The sequence below is a fragment of the Dendrobates tinctorius genome, unplaced genomic scaffold (assembly GCF_039654945.1).
Source record: "Dendrobates tinctorius isolate UK_male_01 unplaced genomic scaffold, ASM3965494v1 ptg000060l, whole genome shotgun sequence".
NCBI classification, from domain to species: Eukaryota; Metazoa; Chordata; class Amphibia; order Anura; family Dendrobatidae; genus Dendrobates; species Dendrobates tinctorius.
Window position 1 is genome coordinate 11,090,335 of NW_027361728.1, and position 24,800 is coordinate 11,115,134.

Here is a 24,800-nt window from a genome sequence, read left to right on the forward strand (position 1 = left end):
TGAGGCATTTCCCATTTAGGTTTGACCTCTTCACGTCAAAACTACATTGAAGAGACCTTGGAACATCATGTTTGGCCCTGTCCACACTTACGTTCTGACATTCCCATTCCAGGAACAGACAAATGGATGCAACATCAAAAACAGATCTGTTACATCACTGATCCGAACAGAAAAGGAGACACACTGATTATTATGGAATACGTAAAAAAAACTGACCTGCACCGCCTAACAGTATAAAGCAAGTGTGAACAGAAGCAGCAAAGTGTGACTGCACAATATACAAACCAAAGGATACAGCTGCACTCCGTATACACCAAAATGTATGCAGACATTTAATACATGAAGGACTGCATTACTGCTAAATATTAAGGTACTTTTAGGGTATGTGCACACAGTCATTAAATGCTGTAGGTTGGACGCTGCGTACTTGTGCAGCGTTCAACCTGTAGCATCCAGATGTTACAGCATAATTGGATGGAACTTCAAGAAATCCCATGTACACTATGCGTCCAGAGACACCCGCGGAGACGGACATGTGTGCGTCTTTCCAGACTGCAGCATGTCTATTTATCTTGCGGAGTCGCGAGTCTTCATAAGATATATTCCACCTGTACAATGTATTGGACATGGTGAATGCACACGGTTCAGTGAACACATGCGGATTCACCTGCATTCAATAGCTGGCAGCGCTTTGGACGCAGCGGACATGTGCTGCATCCATAGCGATGCCAATTCCTGAGCGTGTGCACCTACCCTTAGAAGTAAATTCTATATATCAACAATACAATGTAAAATTCATATACAGTATATACTCGTGTATAACATTTTTTTGTGCGGAAAACGCCCCCACTTGGCTTATACACGAGTCATTATCCCTGAAGCTCGAGAGGGAGCTGCAGCAGCAGAGCAGTGGGTCACAGAAGGCAGGATACGGCTGCTGCGGCTAACTCCTGTGCCCGCTGCTAAAGAGAAATGAATATTCACTGCACTAACAGTGAATATTCATTTCTCTTATAGCATGCACAGTGTCAGCCACAGCAGCCGACTTCCAGCAGCTGCTGAGCTAGCATGGGTGCCCACTCATTAAGGTAATGAATATTCATCTCTCTCCACTCCCATAGGCATGGAGAGAGGTGAATATTCATTCCCATAGAGAGCAGGGACACGTGATCACCCGGTCACAGGAGCTGCTGGCACTGGAACAAGATGCTGCGAGGGCGCACAGGGAAGGTAAGTACAATGTTTTTTTTTTTTAATGCTTTTCTCATGGGGGGGGCCATGCAGACAAGGATGGGGATGAGGAGCAATGCAGACATAAGGAGCCATGCAGACAAGGACGGGGATAAGGAGCCATGCATATCACGATAGGGACGAAGAGACAACGCATACCTGGCTTATACTCGAGTCAATAAATTTTCCCAGTTTTTCGTGGCAAAATTAGGTGCCTCGGCTTATACTAGGGTTGGCTTATACACGAGTATATATGGTATTTAATGTTATAATATAGTAAGCAATAGGGTCCCACTGCTTCTGTTTGTATCAGTTATACAAAGGTCAGTTTTTGACATGTGTATTCCTCATCTCAAAGATCTTATCCCAATTTGTAATAGGTCTAATAGTAATAATATTAGAAAATACCTCCAATTAGAAATGTAGTATTGTTTTTTCTGATTCACCATTCGTCTTTACTCAGGCGCATTGCAGGACCTTCGGTATCCATGGTTACGACCACTTGCAATTAGTTAACTCGCATTATCAGTTGTCATAACCATGGATACCTAAGGACCTGCAATGCCTGCACATGAGGAAAGAGAAATGTATAGTTTTCCGGATTCACTATGTCCAATTGGAGGTATTTGCTAATATTACTAGATCTACTACATATTGGGATAGGATCTTGGAGATGGGAACACCCCTTTAATTCGATTTCTGTTCCTAATATCGAAATAGAAAAGAAATGTCCTAACCGGTGTCAATGGTTGCCTTAGTAAATTTAAGTGATTGCGTAGTAGCAAGAACAATGTGTAAATCTGAGAAAAGGAGACAAAGAGTCTGAATACTATCTTTTGACAGTGTGCGCGTGTATGAGCATACGAGTGTATGAGTATACGAGTGTATGAGCATGCGCATATGTGCGTGCATGCATGTGTGTGTACATATACACACTTTGTTTGGCTTTATATGATCAGAAAAAAATAACAACATGGTAAGACACGCTTTGGAATACTTTCAACGAATTAGGTCAAAACACTTAATTTGGTAAAATCACGTCCAGAACATCCCGATCTATAAAAAGTGTCACTATTTAACCTTCAGTGGAACACCTTGCAAAAAAACCAATGTGGCAAAAAACAACCTTAATCATACCGCAGAAGAAAAAGTGTAATAAAAAGCAATCAAAATGAATGTAAATAAAATTGGTATAGCTGAACACATCATGTCCAACAAAAAATGACTCCTCATACAGATCCATAAGCAGAAAAAATATTAAAAAAAAATTAGCTCTGAGAATATAGCAAAGCAAAAACAATTCTTTTTTTTCTTTCTAAAAGTTGATAAAGTCAAATAGTGTTCCTTCCTTTCCGAGCCTTGACGCAAACAGTAGTTTTCCTCCAACATATGGGGCATCTGTGTACTCAGGAAAAATTACACAACAAATTCTTATGGATTATTTTCTTCTGTTACCTTTATGAAAATAAAAACTTTGGGGAAAATAACATTTTTGTGGGGAAAAGTAAAATATTAATTTTTCGTTCCTTCCACATTGCTTAAATTCCTGAGAAGCACCTAAAGGGTTAATAAGCTTCTTGAATGTGTTTCTGAGCACCTTGAGGGGTGCAGTTTTTAGAATGGTGTCACATTTGGGTATCTTCTGTCATATAGGCTCCTCCCAAAGTCACTTCAAATGTGATGTGGGTGGTCCACACAAAAATTAAGTTTTGTAAATTGTTGGAAAAATTGCTAATAAAAATTTTAACCCTCCTAACTCCCTAAACAAAAAAAAAAAAGTAAGGTAGACATGTGGTAAGTGTTATTTACGTTATGTGGTATAACTATTTGGTTTAAAAGCATAAACATTTAAAGTTTGAAGATTGTGAAAATTTAACATTGTCAAATTTTGGATGTTTTGAATTAATTTATGAAACTATCGACCAAAATCGACACCTATCATGAAGTGCAATGTGTCACAAAAACACAACAACACCTCTCTCAGAATCACTGGGATATGTTGAAGCTTTCCAGAGTTTTGCCATAAAGGGACACCGGTCAGAAATGTAAATTTTGACCTTGTCAGGAAGGTGAAGACAGACTTGAGGTTGAAGGGGTTAAATTCTGTCAACACAAAGGTAAAAAAAGGAATCTTTCTAATATACTAATTTCTTCACATTTTACAGCTTTGCACTTTTTGGCAGTGGATGGAATCATTTATATTTACATCAAGAGGCTAGCGAAAGTGCAGGACTTGGCCAGTATGTCAGCCTTTTGTGCACTTGTGAGAACAGCATCACAGCGCTGTAGGTTATCAGACGGAGGTACCCCAAACCAACTGTAGGGATTAACCTTTTAGTATTAGTACGCCACAAAAATATACGGCCCAAAATATTTCTTGGACTTACCTCAACAAGAATGGACACAATGGCATTACCAATAATAATGAAAAGCATTACAATCCGCCACTGAAAAGGAACACAGACCAACTACAAGAATAAAATAGAAATGTTATAATCTACATGAAAAAGGTAATTAACAAGTAGAATGAGAAGATGGGTCATTAATATATCTCTTACCTCAAAGAAGTCGTCGATCGATTCAATGGGATACAGCATGAAGAAGAGTATTAAGGCATAAATAGCCAATACAGAGACTACAAATAGATCTATGGAAAGATAAGTGAAGAGGCCGTTACACATTTTATATTGGTTTGCAATCAGTAGTCTATAGAACGTATCTTCTATGTTAAAGGGAACCTGACAGCTGATCCATGCTGCTCGACCCATGGACATCATGTATCAGGCATTGGCTGCATGATTTCAGCCTTGTATGTTTGACTCTGAAACGCTACGTGCATGTACAGGGAGACCTGACGGGAAGAAGCCATCAGAGACCCAACTGTTCGACGACTTACCTGAAAGGCTTGGTCTCCAGTGGCTTGTAAAGTAGGCTCTTCTACGAAACGCTGCAGCATTTTACAGTCACTTATAGATGGCTGAAATCACACAGCCAGTGTCTGATACATGCTTCCCGTGGTTCTGGCAACATGAACCCGGTTGTTCGGTTACCTTTAATAATTAGGCTAGGTGCACATTATATCTATGTACCTGTTCAAGTCTTTGCCAGGGGGCGTACGATGTGTCTCTGATGGATCGATTGACTTCAGTTAGGCCAAAGCTACATTATCGCTTCCAGCTGGGTCCAAACCGAATGCAAGGTTTCATAATTTGGACTGCATTAAACCTCACTGAAATCAATGGCTGCATCAGGCACCAGTCTGAATCATCTAAAAATCAGCCCTCCCACAAAAGTTATGAATGGAAAAAAAGAACAATCCCTCACGAGTCACCATGTTCCCCCTAATTAAAATAATACCTCCTATACTCCCCTCCGGTGCTCAGGAGAGCCAAAGTAAACAATGCTGGAATGGTGCTGGCTGGAGGAGAGTACAGGAGTTATTAATTTACTGGGGAAACATAGGGATTCAGTAGGGGTTGTCCAAGTAATGAATAACCCCTTTAATGGGAACTCAGCCTTACTAAGACTTAATTTACCCCACCTGAAGAATTGTGCATTTTACTGAATACAAGTTGAGACAATGAGGAGTGTATGAACGTGTTAAGGAATTAAAAGGCACATGAGCTCATCATAAATGCTGATACTGCAGACCAGTGTTCTCCACCCAGTCTGTCGCCATCTTCAGATACTATTTTGACATTGATTATTTAAGTAAACCTTTTGGATGTAATGAAGTCTTTAGCACCGAGTACTGCATATCATCACTGCAACATGCGTTCTGTCTTTAAAGGGAATCTGTCACCCTCTGGGACATATGGAACTATTAATATGGGCACACAGGTAATAGTATTGTTAAACTAGCCCAACCTGTCTGCTTCTTATTAATGGTATTATTGTAGAGAAATGTTATATTCTTTCTGTATGAAAATGATTTCTACCAGACTTCAGGGCATGCGATGCCTGGATGAAATCCCTGCCTTCTGTCTTCATTGTAATACTAACCCACCTCCCATGCACATCAGTTATGGCCCCAGAATTCTGCACCTGCATTCCCTCAAAAATCCATACCTCTTCCTCCCTTCTATGGGCACTGCATTCAGGGATCTTCTGCGCAGGCAAGTTACTGTGACCTCTGGCGTGGCCTGACTATAATATGCTCTCCCCACTCCCTCCCAGCATAGACATCACTAGTAACCATGTGTACATAGTGATGACTATGCAGGGAGGAAGAGGGGAGATCACCTTATCGGCACGCACACCAGAGGTCACTGGAGCGGTGGAGCCTGCGCAGAAGATCCCTGAATAGAAGGGAGGAAAAGGTACATATTGTGGAGGGAGTGCAAGGCATAGGCGCGGGTTCCCGGAGCCATAGCTGAGGGAAGGGGGTAGTACTATAATGAAGACAGGAGGGCAGGGATTTCTTCCAGGCACCGCACGCCCCGGAGCCTGGACGAAATCCTTGGCATACAGAAAGAATAACAGTTCTCTACAACATATTAATATGAGGCAGACAGGTACGACTAGTTTAACATATCTATTACCTGTATGCCCATAAAAATAGGTCATATACATCCCAGGGGTGACAGATTGACTTGAAGTACCCCAAAAAGCATCTGAAATGGCACAGCTTCACAAGCACAGGGCTACAAACATCCATTACAACAATTTATAGAAAATTGCAACACCGTAATATAGCTGCCAGTAGTAAGGTAGCTACAACAGAGTAATGCAACATGACATTCCAGGAGCAGCCATTGTCTTGTTTTAGACACAGAAATTATTTAATCTTTCAGTAGAAAAAAAAAAATTAAAGTTAGAACGTAAACATTACAGTATAACAAAACGGGAATACGTACAATTTCTGTAGCTGGGTTGGCGAAAAGGTTTTCCTTTTGAGAACACAACTGCCACAATGAGGTATTGGAAGCAGGACACGTAAAAAAGAGTGGTGTTTTCATAGTTCTTGATGTTGTGCTCATCATGTTCAGTGTCATTTTCATGGTGACCATCCATGGATACATTACATGCACTGAAATGGGGGGAGGGAAGTGGAGTAAAAAAACAACAGAACCATAAGTATAAATTGTAAAATGATGAACTATCCCTTTATGTTCACTTTCAGGCGGCACCACTCACTTGCTGCTGGGGCTCCAGACCTCGTACCAGGGCTCCTGTTTTACCAGCAGAAAAGCCATGGTCTGGAATGCCAGGCAAATAATGATTTGTGACAGGACAGAGAAGAGGAGGGCTGCCGAAATGAGGCCAGATGGAGGTCTTTGTGCAACCAAGTCTTTCCAGGCTGGGTTTAAACTCACTGGAAAAGAACAAAATGTCATCTTAATCCTTGGCACATACTTTTCATATGGTCTAGAAAATAACGGTTCTCCATCTAAATGTATGTCCACCACATGCAAGAAACATTATATATGGTAACTAAAGTAATGCAAGTTACAAAATAAAATTGGTGTGTGACAAATAAATGACAATTATGGCCGTTAAGTCTATAGAATTGTACGGTTATGACACAATCATGAGAACAGAAAAGGACATAGGACACATGGAATAAATTCTGAAAATAAGCGCTCACAAAGAAAAAAAAGTGTTTAAGCTGAATGTAAAACATGCATTGCCTAAGCGAAAACCACAATTTTCAATTTTTTTTTAGCCACATGTGTAACAGATGGAATAACTCCCACTCAAAAATATCTTCCCAGTAAGAACTCCACTCCACAGCATGTAATTTTTGGCTAAAATCCATGTATTATACTGTAAGAATATCCATTTATTTCCTATTAGCCATGTACTGGAGTGTGAAGTTGGAGATAGAGGACAGAGCTGACCCCATCATGTGACTGCAAAACAGAAATAATCCTGGGCAAAAATATCACAACAGCCCTATAGGGAATCTGACAATCACAGTGCAGCATAACAAGAGATGCGTCAAAGCTGGCTGCTATGGGCAAAAGAGTCATTTTACTGTGTTAATCTTCCTCTTCCTTCAGAAGAGCATACATAGGAGAAGATCTGACTCAGATGATCTGCAGATTATACTGAAAACAGCACTAATGCACGGCAGAGACTAATGAGCCATAAGTACGTACTTTGGATGGTTTTGAACAAACTTACCCGCTAGAAAAAGCGGATGCTTCACCTTCCAAACCATTAATGTAGTAAGCATTAGTTCTTGGTGTGCGTATGTGTGTATTATGTTTGTGTGTGTATGTATATATATATATATATATATATATATATATATATATATATATATATATATATATATATACACACACACACACACACTCACATACAAACACATACACGCCATATATACTCGAGCCTCAGCACATACACAACTCATTGTCCTAGAAGATTGCCAAGAGAGGGAGCAACGAAGCAGGGGGTCACAGGACTCGGCTGTAGTGGCTAACTCCTGTGCACGCTGCTAGAGAGAAATGAGCATTCACTGCACTGGCAGTGAATATTCATTTCTCTTATAGTGTGCACAGTGTCAGCTGCCGGGTTATCACAGGTGCGTTCTACTTAAGAGTTATGAATATTCATTACCTTAATGAATGGGGACATGCGATCGCCCATCGGCTGGAGCTGCGGGCACCAGCACAAGATGCAGCGTAGGCGAACAGGCAAGGTAAATAGGTTGGTTTTTTTTATGCTTTTCTCATTGGGGCCATATATACAAGGATAGGTATGAGGAACCATGCATACAAGGATAGGGATGATGAGCCATGTATTCAAGGATAGGGATGAGGGGACAATCCATACTTTGCTTATCCTCAAGTCAATAAGTTTTCCCAGTTTTTTGTGGCAAAATTAGGTAACTATAAAAAATATACTGTATACGAGATCAGACATGCATAAATAAAATAAATATTTATTTATATACACACACAACCACATTTATATATTATATATAAAAAAAAATATATATATATATATATATATATATACACATACATACATATATACACACACACACACATATACACACACACACACTGCATATACACATACATATATACATAAACACAATAGTAATAATAATATACAGTGTGTATATATAATATTATATGTACATATTTATTATATGGCACACTGTTCACCCCCAAAATATTGCTAAAAGCTGTAAAAAAAAAAAAAAAAAAAAAAAAAAAAAGAAACTTACTTGTAAACACTACCACCAAGATAATTGCCAGGTCTATAAAGAGAAACTGGAAATCTCCAAGGTTGCTGAGAATCTAACAATGAAAAAAAGATTTGGAAATAGTCAATCATGCCCTTATTACTAGAACATAGCCAACGTACCTTTGACAGGAGAAGACATTAAGGAGCTATTTATAGGATGTCATCACTAAACAGAGAATCTGATTCAGCTATAACTTTTATTGACATTTAAATGAACACAACCTAGAAAAGATTAACGAAGCACTCCTCCCATCAACGTTTTTCTCTTCTTAATATATTGCAAACATCACATTATATTGCACTGTGTACTTACTATTGCGCATTCTACCTTTCTACCTAGTAACTTCTCTTATCTGATCTACAAAGAAACAGGAAGTCTCTTTTCCCTGCAAAAATCATTCCCTTCTTCAACTCCTGGCCTAGTTGCTTTCTCCTCAACCCTACCATAGAGTTTTGCAGGGACTGATGAGTCATTCAGGGAAATTGACCTCCTGTTTCTACATTGAGCTTTGAAGGTTTCAGCAAGTCAGTTTTTAATCACCTGAGGCCATAGACCTAATGGAAAACAGAAGCATTAGCTGGGCAGAAAGGTAAAACCCACCAAGGTTACTTACCGGTAAGCTGGTTATTCCGGAATCCATGACAGCACACCTGAGAGAGGGTTCCACCCCGCCAGGACAGGACCCTACTGAAATTTAAGGGGCGGTACCTTTCCGCCGCTTCAGTTGGTTATTGAGCATGAGAGGACTTCCCGGTTAGTTACATATTTATCCAACACCACATCACAAATACACCCAAATATCGTGCACACCCATACGGTGAAAAATGGGGGGGGAATATATGGGTGCTGTCATGTGTTATGGAAAAACCGTCTACTGGTAAGTAAGCTTGGTGGTTTTCCCTTCACCCATGGCAGCACACCTGAGACTTTTGGAGACTTCTAAATACCTTAGGAAGGGACCACCGCTTGCAGCACCCTCCTACCAAAAGGTCAAGTCACCTGAGGATCTGAGTTCAAACCTGGTCAGAAAGGAGCGCAAAGAATGGAAGGAGTAATGAGAGGTCTTTTTTTTATTTTTAAGTTTTAAAGAAAAGAAAAAAAAAAGAAGACCTCTAATTACTCCTTCCATTCTTTGCGCTCCTTTCTGACCGGGTTTGAACTCAGAACTACCAATTTCCTCTCTAGAGGTGCCCGGCTGGAGCTGCATTCCTGTAACCGCGCACGGCTGGCACTCCATTGTTTGACCGTCCCTGCACTATCTGAGGTCAGCTGAGGATAAGTTCAACCTATAGTACCTAAAGAAGGTTCATGGTGAGGCCCAGGTAGCGGCCTTACAAATTTGGTCAATTGATACCTCCGCTTTCTCTGCCCAGGAGGTCGCCACGGCTCTGGTGGAATGAGCCTTGATGCCATCATGATTCGGGAGTACCACTAGCCGAGTATGCTATACTAATGGCCTCCCTAATCCATCTGGCAATGGTCCCCTTTGACACTCCATAACCCTTCCTGGCCACCTGAAAGGCTACGAATAGGGACTGGGACCTCCTCCACTGGCTAGTCACAGACATATACTCCAGCAGGGCCCTTCTCACGTCCAGATTGTGGACTTTCTTTTCCCCTGGATTGTTTGGGTTTTTACAGAAAGAGGGAAGGACAATTTCCTGACTCCAATGAAAATCTGACACTACCTTAGGTAGATACGCAGGGTGTTTTTAATACGATCCTATCCTGATATACTTGCATACAAGGTGGATTTATAGAGAGGGCCTGCAAATCACTCACCCTATGGGCTGAAGGAAAGGCTACTAATAATTGTTTTCAGGGTAAGGTACTTTATAGGTAACTGCTGCATGGGTTCAAACGGTTCCTTTGTAAGGGCCTTTAATACTAAGTTTAGATCCCATGGAGAAATTTTTGGCGTTGGGATAGGTTTGGACCTATGGCAAGATTTTATGACCCTTGCTACCCATCTATTTGCTGCAAGATTACAGATGTGTAATGCTCCTAATGCCCATACCTGAACCTTAAGGGTATTCACAGCCAGACCCAACTGCAACCCTGATCGTAGGAACTCTAAGATGGGACCAATCAGAGGTTTTTGGTCTAACAGTTTCCTTAAAAATTGTAGGAATTTACTCCATATTCTGCATAGATTCCTGTAGTTATGGGTTTCCTACTCCTTAGCAAGGTAAAAACAAGCCCCGGAGAGACCCCTCTACTACTCAGAAGCGACCTCTCAAATTCCATGCCGCAAGATGGAACCCCATCACTTGCGCATGGAATATTGGACCCTGACTGAGAAGGTCCGGGATCTCTGGCAGGATCCATGGGATTATTCGAAACAGGGAAAACCCAGGGTCTTTTTGGCTAGAAAGGGGCAATCAAAATCACTCTAGCTTGCTCCCTTCTGACTTTCCTCACCACTGCTGGAATTTGAGTTACTGGAGGGAATGCGTAGGCCATCTTGAAGTCCCAAGGAATTTTCAGGGAGTCTACTGCAAACGGCCTCTCTCTTGGGTTTAACAAGCAAAACTTTTCCACCTGCTTGTTGCCCCTGTTGGCAAACAAATCTTTCTGGTTTTCCCCCCCAGGTGTACTATCTGCTGAAAAATTCTGCAGTTTAAGGCCCATTCCCCCTGTCTTAGTTTGTTGCGGCTCAGGAAATCTGCTTCGATGTTTTCTACCCTCTTTATGTCTAGTGCCGTCAGGGACAGAAAATGTTGTTCTGCTGTGAGAAAAATACTGTTGGTTGCTTCCATTAGGGGGTATGATGTATGATGATTGATGTATGCTACCGTGGCCCTGTTGTCTGACATAATCCAGACATTGCAGCCCCGGAGGAGGGGAATAAAGTGTTCTAGAGACTTGCTCACCGCCCAAAGTTCTTTTAGGTTGGATGAGGAGCCTCGCTCCTGAGGCGCCCAGGACCCCTGTATTGCCTGACCTCTTAGGTGCACACCCCACCCTGAGGAACTTGCATCTGTCAGGATCATATCACTTACTGGCATTTCCCAAGCTATCCCCGATGAAGTTTGACCTGTTTGCCCACCAACTGAGGGAGTCCCTGACTCCTAAGGAAAGCTTCACCTTTCCTTCTAAATGCACCCTTAGCCATTTGATAAAATTTCCCACTGTAGATGTCGGGTGTGGATTTGGGCCCACCTGACTGCTGGGATACAGGACGTCAGGGTCCCCAACAGGGATATTGCGTTTCTCAGGGTCATATGGGGTTGTTCTATAGCTGCTGAGGTCAGGTTCACTACCTTTTCTATCTTGTCCTGGAGTAGAAGACAAGCTTGTAGTTCGGAGTCCAGGATAAACCCTAAGAAGGCCTGTCTCGTCAGGGGTTGCAATCTTGATTTTTGGGTATTTATCATCCACCCCAATTCTTGAAGGGTTTTGGTCACCTGTCCCAACTGCATAGCACAATGGTCCTCAGAGTCCCCCACTATCAGTAAGTCATCCAGAAAGAGCACTCTAATTGTGTTCTGGATTTGGAAGAAGGCTGTCATCTCCACTATGACTTTGGTAAACAACCTCGGGGCTATTGATAGTCCAAAGGGAAGGGCCCTGAATTGAATGCCTGAGATTGCCCTGGATACATAGGGCCACCCTCAAATATTTTTGATAGGCTGGATGGATGGGAATGTGAAAATAGGCATCCTTTAAATCCTTTCAACTACCGCCATAAAACAGTTGTGATGTAGAAATTTTATGGCTGTAGTCACCGACTATTTTGAAGGTATGATTTTCCACCCATCGACTGAGACCTCTGAGATTTATGATCGTCCTGAAAGAACCGTTCGGTTTTTTTTTTATTAAGAAGAGGGGCGAGTAGAACCCCCTCCCCTTCTGTTCATTCGGGACTTCAGACAAGACCTGTCTACCAGACTCAAGATCTCTGTTTCTAGGACCAATTGTTCTTCTATCCCCCTCCTGATAGGGGTTATTATAAAAGTTGATCTTGGCTGATGATAAAATTGTGTCTTCAGGCCTTCCTTCACTATGTTTAGGACCCAGGTGTTGGAAGAAATGTTTTCCCAGGCCGGAGCAAAAAGACAGCCTCCCCCCCACTGGAATTCTGGCGTCATTGCGGGGATTTCGTAGATGTAGAGGCACACCTGACGAACATGAATACAGAGTCCTTTTTCCCTCCTATCCTCCCATTTCCTCTTCTCTCCTGGAGGACGGCCCCTGCTGAATTTTCTCCTCTGAAAAGATAGCCTTCTCTGATTCGCTGGGAACCTGGGAAAGCCTTTCTTTCTATCACTCGCTTTCTCTAGAATGTCATCCAGATTCTTCCCGAACAGAAAGTGGCCATCACACGGCAGAGAGCACAGCTTGAACTTGGACTGCAGATCACCTGGGTAGCCTTTAAGCCATAAAGCACGTCATGCGGCGTTCGATAACCCAGCTGCTCTAGCTGTTAGCCTCATAGATTCAGCAGATGTGTCTGCCAAAAAAAGCTGCTGCCCCATGTAATAGATACATATCAGACACAATCTTCTCCCTCGGCACCTTGGAAGAGAGTTGTTCCTCAAGCTGCTGGAGCCAGATCATTAATGAACGTGCGGTGCAAGTTCCAGCTATTGCAGGGTTTAATCTCCCAGCTGCAGCTTCCCATGTATGTCTCAGGTAAGAATCTGCTTTTTTCTCCAAAGGTTCCCTCCCTGAGCACCCCCGAGTCCTCTAAGGGCAATGCCGTTTTTTTGGGATGACCTGGACCACTGCCGCATCAATTTTTGGGACCTTGTCCCACATCTCCGTATCCTTTTCCTCAAAAGGATACCTCCTTTTAGAGGAGGAGGGCAGGGCTCCTGACTTTTCCGGTTTCCTCCACTCTCTATTAATGAGCACCAGGAACCTTGTCATTAACTGAGAAGGTTCGCTTTCTCCTCTCCTGCAATCCCCCAAACATATCTTCCAGGGACTTAACCATTTTTTCTTCCTTTAGACCCATCGTTACCCTGATGGCTTTGAGGAGACCGTCCGTATCTTCTATGGGAAAACATGATTTACCTCCCACATCACTATCTGAAGAGAATTCAGCCTGCACTCGACCCTGAGACGAGACCGTGGAAGAATCATGGAAAATCTTCAATCCTCTTCTTCCCTTTCTTTAGTAGGGTTTTAAGGGAGCCCTCCACTTCCGACCTAATAGCCGACCTAAGGCTAGCTGCAAAATTTGGGGTCTCCTCCGCAATAGTTCTCTGGATGCAGTTGGAACACAAGTCCTTCTGCCAATCCTTTGCTAGGGGATTTTTACACAGGGCACAGACTCTGTTACTCTTTTTACCCCAGATTTCTTAGGCCTTTCCTACATATTCAAGCAGACAACAGGGGCCTATTAATCACCTAGCTAACATTCACGAAGATCACTCACCACCCGCTAATAACCAAGGGTACCGGACTCGGAGGCTGTGGAGGGACACATAACACGTCTTCCCTGGATACCGAGGAGTCCCCAGATCTGTGGCTGGGGCGACTGCTGCTTCTGGCACTTGACCGACCGTCACTTTTGCAATCCTGCTGTGGGTGAGCCGTAGTCTGTGCTGGAGGTAGTGGCGGTAGCGACTGCCAATGCTCTGATTCCATCTTTGCCAGCAGCCTGATCCCTTGGCGTCCGCCTTTAAATAGGCCGCCGTTCTACCCCCACCGCACACTGAAGATGTTTTAATTTGTCACAATAAAGATTGGCTTTTAGAAATGGTAAGTGCCACCCTTTTTTCTCTTTATTATATGGATTTATGCAATTGTTCATATGGGTTGGCAACCGTGAATCCGTAAGGGCGGTGTATTTGACAAGGTGATCACACATAGTGGATATTTGGGCTCAGGTGTTGCAGCAGTGCAGGATTTTTTTCCTCTGCAGTATTGATTCCGCAATATAATATGATGACTGCAATATATTAAGAGGATAACTTTGATGGGAGTGCATCTAATAAAAGTGATCAGGACATAATCTTGCCAAAACAGTAGGATTTTCACCATGTTTGCCGAATTAGAAATTCTTCAGTAAGTGTAGGGGTTTTTCTTCTTGGTTACATTTTAGGCAATAAATGGATAAGGATGCGGGGCATACTCTTTGAACCTGCTTCAGCCAGATGTCTTATAGCCAAACAGTGAACATTGACGAGGAAGAGGGGAAACATGGTTGATCAATGGTAAATAGAGAAGATTTCTTTATATATTGCCAGTTTCAATTAAAATCAGAGAAAATACAATGAAAGTTGATGAATAAAGTATACAGCCAGCAGACACAAATAAGAGGTCTGCGGCCTCAGATTTACAAAGAGTCACTAAAACGCTGGAATCATTAGATAAATCAGGCATTAAAACTTGCTAACAGGCTCCTTAAATTCTGGACTACCTATAGACTTTATACGTCTGGGTGGTCCACATTTTACCTTGCAATGATGTTCTAAAACTTTGATGCAGTGTAAAAAGCTTGCACAAGTTTGTGTAGTTGTGGGGGTATAAGATAAATGTGGTTTAATCTTTATATACAAAGTGTTGAACCTGTTCTTGTGCATACAGACTAAGAAGCACTTAGATTTCTCCACTATTTCTTGCGGTCATGTGCTCACTGGTGGAAGGGAGAGAACGGAGGAGTTGCTAGGTCCTAGGAGACCCAGTCAAGTCTGCTATACAGGCAGGAGGCTGAAATTCCTTTATAATACAGGTAATCTAGCAGCCCCGATTACAGAGGATATCAGCAAAACATAAAATGTATTAATAGGTTAAAAGACCCCTTGGGTGGGGTGGAGAGGGCATTTTATGGTCTCATGGAGGGGCACTGTGTTTACAATAAATAGAAACAGCCAGGCCCTTCATTGGCTTCCTATCGTCCAGAGGCTCCAGTTCAAAACCCTAACAATGACACACAAAGCCATCCACAACCTGTGTCCTCCATACATCTGTGACATGGTCTCCCGGTATTTACCTATAAGCAACCTTCGATCCTCTTAAGATCTCCTTCTCCACTCCCCTCTTATCTCCTGTTCCCACAACCGCATACAAGACTTCTCCCGTGCTTCCCCCATACTCTGAAACTCTCTACCCAAACACATCAGACTGTCGCCTACCACGGAAACCTTCAAAAGGAACCTGAAGACCCACCTCTTCCAAATAGGAGGCAAGAGAGACTCTTCTCTTCCGCTGTGAGAATACTTCCATATTATTTTCCAGGGAAAATTGCATGGCCTATAAGTGTCCCTACACTTGCTTTGGGGTCTACTTATTGAGAAACACTTTCCCATTATACCCAGCCTTTCTTTTAGTAACTTACAAGCAGTTGTTCTGAGGTGTACTCGTGTATTTTAGTAAAATACCAGCTCCAGAATACTCATCAGCCGTTCTGCTGTTACATAACCTTCTGTTAGCCGATAGACTACAAGATTTACTACTCTATCGGGCCATCTGATATACTCTGCTGGTTTAGATACAAGTCAACCTTTTAAATGAAATCACTTTTATGAGAAAGGTACAGAAAAATGGCAGAAAGAGAATGAAATAGTAATATTATTTACCTAAATATCCATTAACAGGGCACATGACCATCTAATAACACTGTAAAAATCAGTGAAGGACGTCAAGACTATCAATACAAGGATATCTGTATGATGCCCTAATAGAGAGTTATACTGACGGGTACAATTACTGCAAGTGAAGAAACCCCTGGATGACTTTCATAGAGAGCAATATCAGAAGATTATAGTGAGGTAACCATATGATATCTGCAATAAATACTCACAGAATACAGTAGAGTAACTGTGAAGTACTGGATAATACTGTACAGAGCCATGAACTTAAACACACAGAAAGATGTAATTAACGCTGCACGTCCTTCCCTGCAACAAGAGAATAGAGTGAGGCACGCCATGAACTCCTATGGAAACATGTACAGTAAGCATTCAAGAGTACAGCTCTGCACGGATATTGATTTTCTGTCCACCTAACTGGCCAAGTCTCCTTGTTATGATGAGCTTTTTGCAGCATTAGCCCCATTTTGGTGATTTTCAAATGTAGAAGCGATCCCCAATTTACATGGCAATCACGCTATTACTCATCAGTGATATTTGGACACAGGTTTTTAAATGCTACCTAATATAGAAGATATGGACAAATATGCATGCCTGCATGAAAGGAGGATATTTCTGATAAATCGTTCTGGGGGAAAAAAAAAAAAACATCTGCCTTCTGAAGAGCAAGGAAGAAGCAGACAGGAGCCCTACAATCATCTAGAAATGTGTGGAGAAAGGAGGTTGCACACGTCCTTTAGGGAGGGAGAGATCACACAAGCTGAACTGTATTCACGTATGGAGGAAAGCACACATGGCAGAGTGTGCAGGGAGAGGGGCAGTCATACAGGTTGTGGATCACTGTAGGGAGAGGAAAGCGTTCATACAACCTCTGAGGGATCTCCCCTTCCTGTGTATAAGAGGGGAAAAGCATTTCTATACTATGAGTACTAGCAAAGACAGCAGCAGATGAGAGGGGTCCGTGACTTAATTTTGGTTTTGGAAGACAAAATAAGTCTAGAAAAATATTTCTGAAAGCTCACCAACCTTTAAGCACTAAATCCTATTTCCGCTCTACTTGAAAAAAAAAAAACAAAAAAAAACCTGCTGACTGATCATCTTCATGCGAGCATGTAAGCTGAAGACAGCACAGGGGTTAAAAAAAAGATTTCAGCAATGTTTTTTTTTTTTTTTTTTTAAATCAAGCTGTGGTTTTGTTTGCCTGCAATGATTGTCTTAGCAGCAGTAGCTTATTGTGCCTACTGGTTTGACACCCCCCCCTTTTGATATGCAGCTGTCTATGGACATTGTGTACACAGAGCCAGGTGTGGGCGGGGTTAGCTTCCTCAGCTCGGCTTCATTGCTAAATCTAGAAGCTCTTTTTACAGGACTGAAGTGTAGATAAATTGTTGTTACAAGGAAGCAGATGACTATACCGTATCAGGTCCGGCACGCATTTTATGTTAGGAGTCTTGGAGGTGAACGGTGATGCTACAGACGCCTCTAATTCAGACAATGATATCCCTCCATGAGCCCTTTTCAGTGCCTGTGAACATATGCAATATCAGAAACAAGAACACAAATATCAACGTCAGAACATGTAAAAATAGTGTTTCTAAGCTACTACTAAATGAGATCAGCAGTGAGATTACAAAGTTTTAGTATGGGAAAACATATTTTGTAATATATGCACAGATCGCCCCATTGGATGTATTGTGGCCAGAATCAGGCCTCATTTGACGGCAGCAGCTACATCAGCCTGATCTAGCGAGATGTTTAAGAGGTGCACAAAAAGGTCTATGAAAGAATAAAGCCATTAGATTTATCACTTACCCCACAGTCATTTGCGCCATCTCCACACATGCCAACATAGTAACTGTAAAATAAAGTAGGCAAGCCATTAAAATATATAATACTGTGAGAGTCCTGGAGTAAAACAAAACATTGTTATTTGGGCTCTGCAACCATGTTCTAGGACACGCAGTTACCAAGGAACTTAAACGTACTGTAATACCCTAAAGAAATGGCATGCTCAACCATAATATGACCGGACATGCACTCTAAAGATGTTCACGATTGGGCAGTTTTCCCCATTCCTAATCAGACAATTTTAGGCTTTTCGCATATCTAGTTTGAAAAGCTGTAAATGTCACTTCTATACAATTCTTTTATTCCACTGATATCAGGGTGAGGAGGTGGAATTTAAAAAGGAAAAATGTGCATACATTTTCCTTTTTTATGCAAATTGCCTCTTCAGAGAGGAAGAGGACTTGAACTCTATAGCGCCACCTGCTGGTAGTAGCGATCCTACAAGTCACAATCAACCCTTTAACGAGTCTTGTAATATGACTTAGGATAAAAGTCAAATCAGAATCTCAATTTGCAGACACGGTGTTTTGAGCTATTGGCCCTCAACAGTGCAAAGTATGAGAACTGATTTGGCTAAGTGAGAGGCTCTGGACTGAGGTCTGAGGGTATGTGCACACGTTGTGGAATCTGCTGCGGATCCGCAGCGGTTTTGGCTCTGCGGGTCCGCAGCAGATTTTGCTGCGTTGTACAGTACCTTTATTTTCTATGTAAAAAACATGGATTTTTGCGAGTACTCACCATAAAATCCTTTTCTCCGAGACGCTCATTGGGGGACACAGGTACTGTGGGTGTATGCTACCGCCATCTGGAGGCTGACACTAGGCAAACACCACAAGGTTAGCTCCTCCTCCGCCGTATACACCCTCACCCTGATTGCGGGCGGAAGCCAGTTTAGTGCAAAAGCAGTAGGAGAACAATAACAATCAGCCTTAAGGCAGAAAACAATATGTCTGGCAAGGAAAAACCACCCTGACATTCACAAAAGAAATATACATTAATTAAATAAACAAGAGCCAACTTGACTAACAGGGTGGGTGCTGTGTCCCCCAATGAGCGTCTCGGAGAAAAGGATTTTACGGTGAGTACTCACAAAAATCCATGTTTCTCCTTTGTCTCATTGGGGGACACAGGTACTGTGGGACGTCCTAAAGCAGTCCCTGGGTGGGAGATTGACTCACCGATCCAAGCTACATGCACCTCTTGTTTAAAAGGTGCTCTACCGCTGCTTGGAGAATCCTTCTACCCAGGCTTGCATCTACCGAAGCCTGAGTATGGACATTGTAATGTTTAGCAAACGTGTGCAGGCTGGACCAGGTTGCTGCTTTGCATACCTGTTCCGCTGCAGCCTGATGCCGAAGCGTCCAAGAGGCGCCCACTGCCCGAGTAGAATGTGCTTTGATCCCTGATGGAACCGGCGCACCTCTGATGCGATAGGCCTATTGAATTGTTAAACGGATCCATCTGGCTATGGTCGATCTTGAGGCAGCGAGTCCCCTCCTGCGCCTTTCAGGGAGCACGAACAGCGTATCTGTCTGGCGAAAAGGTGCCGTCCGCAACACGTACCTCCTGAGTGCTCTCACCAGGTCCAGCGTGTGAAGAGCCTTTTCTACGCGATGCACCGGTGCCGGACAGAACAAGGGCAAGACAATATCCTCATTAATGTGGAATGAGGACACGACTTTCGGCAGAAAGGGGGAGCTGTTCTAAGCACCACTTAATCCTTGTGGAAAATGAGAAAAGGAGCTCGGCAAGAGAGCGCCACCAACTCTGAAACTCGCCTAACGGAGGTAATGGCTACCAAAAATACCACCTTCCAAGAGAGGAACGATAAGGAAATATCCTGTAGCGGCTCAAAAGGCGCTTCCTGCAGAACACTGAGAACCAGGTTAAGGTTCCAGGTGTCAATCGGCGCCTTATAGGGCGGTACTAGATGAGACTCCCTGGATGAAAGTCTTTACCTTCATATCAGTAGCAATCTTTCGCAGGAAAAGGACGGACAACGCCGATATCTGTCTCCTAAGGGAGCTCGGGGCCAGCCCTGAGTCTAGGCCTGATTGAAAAAAAGCCAAGATGTTGGGAATAGAGAATGTCAGGGGCGAACGACCCTGCTCTCTGCACCAAGTGAAGAAAACTTTCCAGGTGTGGTGGTAGATTTTCGCCGAGGTTGGTTTCCTGGCGCTAACCATTGTAGCGACCACCTCATGCTCAAACCCTGCTTGAGTCAGAATCCAAGTTTCAAACGGCCATGCCGTCAAACACAGGGCCCCTGAGTTCGGGTGGAAGATCGGGCCCTGGTGCATTAGATCTGGGCGCTCTGGCAGACGCCATGGGACGTCGGTGAGCAGCCGCACAAGATCTGCGTACCACGCCCAACGGGGCCAGTCTGGTGCCAGCAGAATTGCTGGGACCCCCTCTGTTTTGATCTTCCTGACGACCCTCGGAAGCAATGGCAACGGGGGAAACAGGTACGGAAGGCGAAACTGGTTCCATGGTAGGACCAACGCATCCACCCCGAACGCTCGTGGGTCTCGCGACCGAGCGACGAACACAGGCACCTTGGCGTTCCCTCTGGACGCCATGAGATCCACATCCGGTGTTCCCCACCATTGGCAAATTTGCTGGAAGACCTCGGGGTGCAGGGCCCATTCCCCAGCCACAACCTCTTGTCGGCTGAGGAAGTCCGCTGCCCAATTTCCTATGCCTGGGATGTAGACTGCCAATATTACCGACTGGTTCTTCTTGGCCCAATGAAGCACACGTGCTATCTCGCGCATGGTTTCCCTGCTGCACGTGCCCCCCTGATGATTTACATAAGCCACTGCCGTGGCGTTGTCTGACTGTATCCGAATGGGCCGTCCTGCTAGGAGGTGCTGAAAATGCTGCAGCGCCTGCCAGATCGCTCGTATTTCCAACAAGTTGATCGGGAGACGAGCTTCCTGTTGCGACCACTGGCCCTGGGGCATGTGGTGGCGAAAAACTGCTCCCCAGCCGAGGAGACTGGCGTCGGTCGTGACCACTAGCCAGTGGTCTGGGGGAAACGGTTTGCCCTGAACTGAGGATCTAGTCGTCCACCACTATAGTGATTGCCTGACCTGGGAGGACAGCCGGCACCGCTGATCGAGGGTGAACGGGTTCTTGTCCCATGCTGACAAGAGAGCGTGCTGTAGGGGTCGAAGATGAAATTGGGCAAACAGAATTGCTTCCATTGCTGCCACCATCTTCACTAGTATCCTCATCCCAAACCGAATGGTTTGAGGGACCGGCTGCTGGAGCTTCTGGACTCCTTGCCGGAGCGCAAGGGCTTTGTTTCGAGGGAGAATTACCAACCCTTGGGAGGTATCGAAGATCATTCCCAGGAAAGCAATCCTCCGAGCTGGGAACAGAGATGACTTCTTCCTGTTGACCAACCTAAGCGGGAGAGTGTATCCAGCGTAATGCTGACATTCTCATTGCATGCCCGAAATGAGGAACCCTACACCAAGAGGTCGTCTAAGTATGGCAAGACTACTATGCCCCGCGAGAGTAAGACGGCCATTACGACTGCCATCACCTTTGTGAACACTCTGGGGGTGGTTGCCATCTCGAATGGGAGTGATGCGAATTGAAAGTGTCGACCATTGATGGCGAACCGAAGAAACTTTTGGTGCGAGGGAAAAATGGGAACATGCAGGTAGGCATCCTGGATGTCGATCGAGGCCAAGTACTCTCCCTGCTCCATGGCTGATATAACTGAGCGGAGAGATGCCATCCTGAAATGTTTGACCCTGATGAACCTGTTAAGGAGCTTCAGGTCCAAAACCGGCCTGACTGTCCCGTCTTTTTTGGGGACCACGAACAGATTGGAATAAAAACCCTGAGCTTTCTCGTGCCCTGGTACGGGAACAATGACTCCGTTGTTTTGGAGTGAATTGATGGCCCCTAGCAGCGCCTTTGCCCGGGGCTTCACCTTGGGAAGTCAGGAGAGAAAAAACAGTGTTGGAGGGTACCTGATGAACTTTATTTTGTACCCTGAAGTCACCAGTTATGCCACCTACCTCGGTCCAGATAAAATGAAAAAAGAGCAGGAGGCCCACACCCTGCTAATGTCGCCTACCAAGGGCTCCGAGTCATTTGGCTGAGGGTCTCTGGGCCCTGGCTCCTCTCGACCTGGACTGGCGAGCGCGCATCCTTCCCACCGGAATGGGTCTATATGAGACCTGTCGCTCCCTATCCTGGTTGGAGCGAGGTGGGCCGGCCGAACTGGCTGCTGCCATCCATCCGGTGTTGCGGAAGGCTCGAAAACGTGTCGGGACCTGGCGAAAAGGCTGTTTCACCTTTTGCTGTGGGAGGAAGCTGCTTTTTCCTCCTGCCGCGTCAGAGATGAGCTGATCCAACTTCTCCCCGAACAGGCGGCCTTCCCTGATAGGGCAAGTAAGTCAAGGACTTCTTGGAAATTGAATCGGCTCGCCAAGTCATCAACCAGAGGGCTCTCCTAATGGCTACCGCGTTAGTGGCTGCAAATGACGCACAATTAGCCGCATCCAAAGAAGCATTAAGTAGTCTCCAGCCATAGCAATCTGACTTGCGACCTCAGACACCTCCGCAGGTAGGCCTCTATCCTGCAAGGCCTTATTCAAAGACTGACCATGACATCATGGCTTTGGCTACCCACGTCGCCGCAAACGAGGGGGCGAGCGCCGACCCTGATGCCTCAAAAACTGATCGCGCCAAGCTCTCTATGAGACGATCCGTGGGGTCCTTAATGGATGAGCCGCTAGGCACCGATAACAAAGACTTCGAGGCCAGGCGCGACACTGGCGGGTCCACCACTGGGGATTCCGCCCATTTCTTACAGAGTTCCGGGACAAATGGGTATCTTGCCTCTATAGTCTTCTGGCCCGAGAAGCGCCTATCTGGGCGTTCTCTGTGGCGCTGCACTATGTCCTCAAATTCTGGGTGAGTGCCAAACACTCTATGCGGTTGCCTGGCCCGCTTAAAGGCTACCTTATGGCCCGCGGCCAAGGTAGCACTATCTTCAATTCCCAGGGTCTGATTGACAGCTTCAATGAGGCTGTCCATTGTCTCCCGGCACCCTGGGCTATCTAGATCGAGTGGCTCGTCTGAGTCACGATCCAAACTCTGCTCGCTGGTGAAGGGGAGCGTGATGCTGAACTCCCTGATGCCGCGGCACCGGATAGACCGGGAGACCTTGTGCGGGTTCGTTTCCTTCGCCCGTCTGGCATGGGAGCAGCCCCTGCAGGCCGAAGGTTCCTGTGAGGTGGAGGACCCCTCCCAGATAAGCGAGACACTATCCTTGCCCCCTTTGGGGCGTGAAGGGACTCGATCGCCTTTGTAAGCGAAGCCATAGACTGGGACAATGATAGCGCCCATTCCGGAGGATTCGGCTCTCTGGATTCAGTCGCCGGGGGAGGCTCCTGGGCGCGTTCGGAGTCGCAGGCCTCGCACAATTTGGTGCTCTGCGCTCGTGGAAACGGAGCCCTACAAGAAGTGCATGCAGCGTAGAGAAAAGTGTGCGTCTTCCCTTTCCCGGCCATATTGTGCCTGCCAGGCGTACGTACGTACATACATAAATTTTTTTTTTTTTTTTTTTTTTTTTTACTTCAATGAGATGGAGGGGTGGGGGAGGCAGGGGCCCCCTTGGTGTTTAGCGGCCTCCGCAGCGAAGCTGCACTCACCTGACCTGCGTCCCCCGACTGCGCGCCGCAGCCCCGACCTCCTCTGAGCCTCCGTGGGGCAAGCCGACCTCTTCCCTGGTCGCGGCCTACCCCGCACTGAAGCCGAGGCCTAAATTTATCCGGCGCCCGCCCAGGCTCCAAGGGGCGGGCCGCCGGAAGTGACACCGTGCGCCGAGGGCAGTACTTCCGCCGCAGCCTAACACTGACCAAGGCCGGGGGCTAAATATTTCACCACCACCCGCAGTGGACACGCGCGCCGCGGCAGTGATGACGGCTAAAGCGCCGCTACTCCTGGCCCCACTATGGAAACGAGGAGGGCCTCAGGGGAAAGTACACCGCTGCCTGTTGCTGCCCAGGAGCCCCCCGTATGACCTGTACCTTCAAGTCCACTTCATTCAGACGACTCCAGGTAGGCCCTTCAGGGATCACGACCAACCAAAACAGGGAGCGGGGGGAGGTGTGGGGATCCTGGACGGTGCAGGCACCCTAACTCCGTCCAGCATCAGCCGAGGAGAGGGACCATTCGCCTCCTTGCAGCACCTCCGTCTTGCGTTGGTGGAGCAGTGGGGGCAGCTCGGACCGTCTTGTGCCTCTGAAACAGCCCAAGGCTTCTCTACCTAAGGGTGGTCAGGGCTAGGTCCGGCATCATGTCCAACATCGCGGGAAAGGATACGTGGAGGGACACGTGCTCACCCGTTGTTGGTTTGGGGAAATCGGACCCTTTCAATAGGATCCGTTGCCCCTGTCTCATCTTCTTAGAAAAAATAAAGAAATGAAAAAAAACAAACTAAAGTAACAAATTCTGGGGAAATTGCCCAGATTTGTCCCACGGTGCGGGAAAGAATATGTGGAGACGATACTCGACATGTGCTCGCCCGTTGATGGTTTGGGGAAATCAGACCCTTTCAATAGGATCCGTTGCCCCTGTGTAATCTTCATGGAAAAAAAAAAAAGACCAGACGTGTGCCTCCATGGACACTAAGCAAAAAAAACTGGCTTCCGCCCGCAATCAGGGCGAGAGTGTATACGGCGGGGGAGGAGCTAATCTTGTGCTTGCCTAGTGTCAGCCTCCAGATAGCGGTAGCATACACCCACCGTACCTGTGTCTCCCAATGAGACGAAGGAGAAAAAAAAAAAAAAAAACACGCAGTGCACATGCTGCTGATTTTTCCGCGGTTTACAATCCGCAGCATGTCAATTCTTTAGTGCAGAAACGCTGCAGTTTCACACCTCATCCATTATGAGGTGTGAAACCGCAGATAAACCGCAGGACTTTAGTCCTGTGGATTTATCTGCGGTTTTCAC

At 45.2% G+C, this 24,800-nt stretch overlaps 1 protein-coding gene across 2 annotated transcripts in view; it reads right to left on the reverse strand.

Annotated features, from left to right (window-relative positions):
- ATP13A3 (ATPase 13A3) overlaps positions 1–24,800 on the reverse strand; it is a 192,748-nt gene that overhangs the window by 13,620 nt on the left and 154,328 nt on the right. For both annotated transcript variants that reach the window (XM_073578686.1, XM_073578684.1), the window contains exons 24-31: positions 17,785–17,827; positions 17,388–17,497; positions 16,185–16,281; positions 8,411–8,483; positions 6,367–6,544; positions 6,087–6,259; positions 3,789–3,877; positions 3,618–3,698 (exon numbers count right to left, since the gene is read on the reverse strand). In XM_073578686.1, the coding sequence (XP_073434787.1) occupies positions 3,618–3,698; positions 3,789–3,877; positions 6,087–6,259; positions 6,367–6,544; positions 8,411–8,483; positions 16,185–16,281; positions 17,388–17,497; positions 17,785–17,827 (844 nt within the window). The remainder of the gene's footprint in view (positions 1–3,617; positions 3,699–3,788; positions 3,878–6,086; positions 6,260–6,366; positions 6,545–8,410; positions 8,484–16,184; positions 16,282–17,387; positions 17,498–17,784; positions 17,828–24,800) is intronic.